A 6,177-nucleotide genomic window follows, 5' to 3' on the forward strand; every position below is an offset into this window, starting at 1 on the left:
TGGAGAAATATTTCAAAGTTCTAAGTGAAGGAGGTATTAGGAGAGCATAGGTTTTCTAAGAATATCTATACTCTAGATACAAACACCCACAGTGATGTGTGACAGCTGTATGGCTTATGTTATAGCATGTTGTGCGTGCATCTGAAAAATATATGTGAAGCTTTAAGAGTCACTTTAAAGCCTCTGACGTAACTTTTCCTTTTTCAGGAAAGGGGCTTGCAAAAAGTGCTAAACACTGCTGAAAGTGATAACAGTTCTTTAGAACTGCTACTGCTTTAATAAGCGATTCAAGTGAAGATTTGTTTTTTTTCATAGAAAATATTACTACAAATCTGTAGTAGCAGCAGTTTTTAATTTACCAAAAACTGGCATCTATTAGCAACAGAACATACACAAAAATATCTTTGTTTATACAAATAAAATTAAGTTCTGAATATTCACAAAGTAATATAACAGAGCAACATTTTTCTTCACATTGATATACAAAGTTAGTCAGATCAGTTCCGATATAAAACCTTAGTATAATATTCAGTCAAGCACCATGGCAGACAGTGCATTAAGATCTCTCATGAATGGATGATGAGCTAGTATTTGATCAATTTTCTGTCTCTGCTCATAATCAGGAAAAATTTTAGTCAGGGCTTCTCTCAGCTGTACTGTTTCTGAGGCAGATCTCTGTGGTGGAGACGCTAGACAAGCCTGTATGTTCGTTTCCAGCGGAAACCATGTTGATGAACGATCACCATGGACTCTGTTTTTAGGCTGTTGACTGTTACTGCTTGGTTTGGGGACTGGCATGACGAAAGGTGTCTCAGAAGAATACTGTCCACTGCTCTGTGAAGCCTTTTGTCCTGACCAAAAATCTCTATGGAACAAAATAAAAATTTTTATTAAATTAAGGTAGAAGCTAGCTGTGTCTGTACAAACAGGAAAGAAAAATGCAACTAACTCCTATACCACACTGCTGCTCAGCTAGTTACTGATTGGAATGAAATTATAAGCATTTTTTCAAAGTGAAACAAAACAGTAAGTGTAACAGTGTTCAGTCTGAATGTGGCATAACTAACAACAATAACCAGTATTATCTAGTGCTAGTTCCACTACGCTGCGAGTACTTTACTTGGCAGAATAGAGCAACAGTCAAAGCTTATTTTATAGAAGTATCAACATTAGCATATTGAGCTAAATGGATAAAATGACACACTGAACACATGTACACTGACTCAGAACATATGAAAATACTCACAGACCAAAGGGGCTTCCAGATGCTCCACGTGACTATTCCTTATCTACTTTTACTCATGATTGTGAGCTGTGCTCACATCTAGATCAAGGCTTTGTTTCCCTCCCATCTGTAATGGGGAAAGGAAGTTTTCCCAGCAATTTCAGGATCTGAATATTCTTCTTTAATTACTGAGATTTCATTTCAGACTTTGAAAAGTAGTTGTTACTCCAAACTGCTAGCACTACAAAATTTAGGGCTATGTCTACTTCACATGCCACCAGATAACACAAAAACGTGAACTGGAATTCACGTTACAGTCCTTTCTCCTGCCACCAAAAGAAACACTACCTAAACTACTGAGCTCCATTTTAAAAGCACTTAGGTTACAACACCTCCAACTACTCAACATGGAAAGGCTCTCTAATTGCTCCAGAGCCTTCTAGTTTCTAATCTTATTCCTGGTGCCATTTATGCTTTCTGCATCACTTAAATCAAGTAGAAAAGTCTCAGAAAAGAAACAAAATTAACTATTTACACTGGCACCTTTTCTGTCTTACAAAACCCCATCACACACCTGCAAAAACCAAAGCCTAGTTCCAGCCACAATGTTTACAGATAGAAAACCAAGCTCTTCTAGAGACTTCTCAAAAGAGTCTCTTTCCATTTCTACAATCATCACAGTCACCTCTCAGAACACACTCAGTTTTCACTATTTTTCTTGGACACAGGCAGCTAAAACACAGCGTTCCAAATGAATCTTGTAAGGGTTTTATGTTAGAGCTTGAATAATTTGTTAGCATTTCTATTGGAGTTCTAGAACTGCGCTTGCTTTCTGCATGTCAACATTACATGCTTGTTTTCAAATCAACCTGTGACCTACTGGCATATCCAAGTCTCTCTTTCCTCCATTATTTTCAATAGCAGAGATTCCTACTTACTCCTTGCATTAATCCTTAAGTGCTCACATTCCTTGCATTAATCCTAAAGTATACCTTGCCTTTTGTATTGCTAATTTTATTTACCTCACTTGTTTCTAAAAGTTCTCTCAATACTCCTCACTATCATTAGCATTTGTAATTCCTAAGCTGGTGAAAGAAGAGCAGCTTATTTTTTTGTGCAAAACAGCAAACCAGTTCTCAAGTCTTGGCAGTTAACGCAAGGTACAGTGATCTTAAGGGAACAAGACATGTTTATTAATACCTAAAATTATGAATTAGATATAATTATAGATTAGATATATTTAATAACAATGCCTCTCAAAAATCATTTTATTAACAGTACAGTACCCTCCAGTGTGAAGTGAAATGCCTCTCCCATGCCAAAGAATGTAAGTGCGAAGTGTTTCTTTCATAGCACCTATTGTTCCACTATGAATAAGCGATCAACCAAGGTGTTTTAAGTAACATCAATGTTATTAACAGAATACCGGGCTACCACATACCCAAACCACAGGCAGCTTTGTGCAGTGTGAACAGTTTGGACCACCTTTGTATGAAAACCATCACAATCAAATCTCAGAGGAAGCTGTCTTACTTATCTTAGTTCTGAAAGAAATCTTGATTAGACGCAAGCGTCACCACCAGTTTCTGAACAGACTGCAGTAACAGGAAAAACATGTTTTTGTTAAGCTACTACATCCTGCATTGTTCTTGCTTAAAATTTCGCTGTACCTTTACTATATAGATCCAAAGAAGTGTTCAACCGAACCAGAAAAACTATTTATTTCACATTTGAAGTTGTAATTGTCTCAGACAAAAGTGAAAATAGTGCTTGTACCTAGAATAGCCTTCACTTCGAAGAAAGTCATCTAATCTAGGTCCATTTCTTCCCAAAGGATCATCAGGAACCATAAATATGTCACCAGCAAATGTGTACTGGAGCAACCTGCAAGAGAGTTTTTTCAGTATTATTTACAATGCACTGCACCCTCACTCCCCCTGCGTTAAACCTCAGTAGCATAGGACAGGTTGCCTTAGAGCAAGCGGTTCACATCAGGAGTCACTGAAGCTTAACAAGCAACCCAGTTTATATACAACCAGTATTCACTGTCAAAATAATTTAGTGGTAGCTTATGTGAACTGTTGCCATTGCATCGCAGAACACTGAGGTTTGGGGATTTTTTGTCTTTGACAGCAAGTGTTGGATGACTGCAAATTTTTGCAGAGTGACTTGGGGATTTTTCAGGATGATTGGAGAAGATTTTCTGGTTGTTCAAACTCCTCTTCCTTGTAAGGATCTTCAAACACGTAGTTAAAATGAGTATGACATTAGAAAGCCGTACAACTAGCAAACAAAGCATTAAGTTAAGACAAACAAGCTTTTTTTTTTCTGGAATCATTTTGGGATAGGGGGAAATCTGCACTGAAGGAAATCAGTTCAACTAAAATTTGTCTGTGACGAGAATTTGGTAAAGTGGAATTTCCCCAGAAGTAAAACTAATAGTAGACATTAACAAGCTCTTAAAAAAACCCACAGACTCAGAATGACATGCTGAAGTTTTGTACAAAACAAAACCTGAACAAGAGAGAGAACAAAGAGAACAAAACCAGACTTGCGTAGAATACACTCCAGAAATCCAACTCAAGAATACATTCAAGAATAGCCAACCCCAATTCTATGTTCTCCCAGCTATATTGTGAGAATCCAAGGGAGTTTTCAAAATATTTATTTCATTAGATCTATACAGACCCCAGTCGCTGTGTTACCGAAATATCGGATCAGTAACTTTCTAAGAGCATTTTGTAGGAGTTAGAAAGCAAGACATTCTTTAATTCAGCACTGGGAGCAAACATGAATCACTTCATAAAGGAATGCACAAACAGTAGAGGTTGGCAGTAGCTTATATGTACCTTATACATAAATATTCATGACATTTCCAGTAGTCTGAGGAGTGATCACTTAAGCTGTGTCTTTCACGGAGTCTTCTTATCTTTAATGTTCTGTGCATCTGTTTTCACGAGGCCTAACTTGTCTGAGTAGGGCGATTCATTAACTTCTTATCTATGCCTCTGTCTCGCAAGGCAGAGTCAGCAAAGTGGGCCTCAGATAAACTAAAATCCTGTTATCCTTATGCAGCTTCTTCCTAGCTAAAGTTAGTCAATATACACATATACGAATATTTCTTCTATTTTCCAGTCTATCAGGTTACAGCTGCAGTAGATGTACCCTCAAAAGAGGTCAGGGAGACTCTGAGGGATTAGTGGGAAATTTGGACAACAGAAGATCATACCTTACTAGTAAAATGACCTAATTTGACTGGAGAGGGGATAAACAAAACAAAACAAAACAAACAACGAAAAAAAATAAACCAGTTGCACAGATAAACTATAATTCACAGAGAACCCACAAGCTGAAGCAAGGATATTTGAAGCTAAGTGAATTCATCTAAACCTAAAGGACACAACAACTGCAGGGATATGTTGCAAGTGTTCCTTTTTTTTGTTTATCTGTGCTGATTTGTTGTGCTACAGGGAAGAGTAATTGTCTCTGAAACAAAAGCAACACTGTACACCTGCATCAGCTACCACATCTCCTTGACAAAACGAAATGTAAACCAAGAAAGCCTGTGAGAAAGGACTGCAAAGCATATTTTCTAATAGGACCTAATACCGACCTTTGAAGTTATATAGTTGGGCTGCAACATCAAGTTCCTGTTTATGTGAGTAATTAATAGACATACATTAGATAATATATGAATAACAGCGACATCAGATGAATCAGCACATGATAATAAGGCCATGAATCAAAGTGGTGAAACAAACATGGTACTCTGTTGGGCTCTACCAGAATTGTAAGACAGATTAATTAAAACTAAAAAATCCCACATGAAGGTAGAGTGGCTACAACTGTAGGCAACTACATCTTCTTAACCTCTCAGAAATTGAGTAATTACCTTTTTTGAATAATTTCTCTCCAGGCAAGTGATTCTGTCACAAATTCTCTGAAGTTATCATTAGTCACAATAACACCTCCGGTTTTATCAGCAAGGTGTAATAAAAACCTGTAAAAGTCATTTTGAAGACCATTAAGATAGTCTGCTTCGCTGAAAATTGTCCAAAGATCTAGAAAACGGAACATTTCACCATCCAAGAGTAATCTCTTTGCATGAAAACAGCACTTTGATTACCAGGAAATTACTCTGTTTTGACCCACCATATAACTTTAAACAACGTTTTAGGTAGCATACATTTATTCAGTGCAGCAAGGTCTTCGTGGGAGGCCTTTTCCCCCATAAAAAAAGCCCCACAAGCAACACCCCCACAAAACCCATGGAATTAAAAGATTCTGAAATATTTGTTACAGGTAAGCGGTTTGCTTTACAAGAGTATGGTATTTTCCAACACAAACTTACATCCATATACTTTTTTGCTTGGCATTAATGGCCGTGTTCTGCAAGACAGTGTTATGCATTTGAGTTGTTTGCTCTGTCAATACTTGTTAACAAAGAGTGCTGCTACCATTTCACTGTTAAATAAATGATGACAGAAGGTAACTACTGATTTATTGAGAAAATCCAATTTTTTTTCTGTCTGAAAACAAGATTTTTTTGTCATTTGAAACTATTTTAGCAAAGAGATAATGTTCTTTTAAAGATAAGCGTACACTGTTGATGAAAGTGCAAATACATTAGCCCAACACTCATTTCCAGTGTAATCTCAACTGTAAATACGGCACCTACACAGCATTTGGTATGAAATGCTGGGTGTATATCAAACAACAGCGTGTAAACAACTCCAACTTGACTGCCCTGTACATTTTGTTTTGCTACATCATTATTTAAGAGATCAGAGTTGCTATATTTTAACAAGGAAGATAAATTAAGTGTACCCTACTTTATACATCTTTTGCACATCAAGTTTTGCAATCAGGTGTATGACTGCACGATCTAACAAAAGCAGGCATGCCCATGATGCAAAAACTTGACAATTACGTAGTCAGAAAAATACAGTATG

The 6,177-nt window shown here is 36.9% G+C and overlaps 1 protein-coding gene across 1 annotated transcript; it reads right to left on the bottom strand.

The window, feature by feature from the left end:
- Window positions 1–333: 333 nt before the first annotated feature.
- Window positions 334–5,286, bottom strand: LOC104548064 (NEDD4-binding protein 1-like; the record flags this gene model as incomplete). The annotated part of the gene is made up of 3 exons (XM_010193976.1): window positions 334–865; window positions 3,002–3,109; window positions 5,118–5,286. Coding segments are annotated over 3 exons (614 nt in total), but the record flags the coding sequence as incomplete, so codon positions are not given.
- Between the last annotated feature and the right edge of the window lie 891 nt (window positions 5,287–6,177).

The sequence above is a fragment of the Mesitornis unicolor genome, unplaced genomic scaffold (assembly GCF_000695765.1).
Source record: "Mesitornis unicolor isolate BGI_N332 unplaced genomic scaffold, ASM69576v1 scaffold20931, whole genome shotgun sequence".
NCBI classification, from domain to species: Eukaryota; Metazoa; Chordata; class Aves; order Mesitornithiformes; family Mesitornithidae; genus Mesitornis; species Mesitornis unicolor.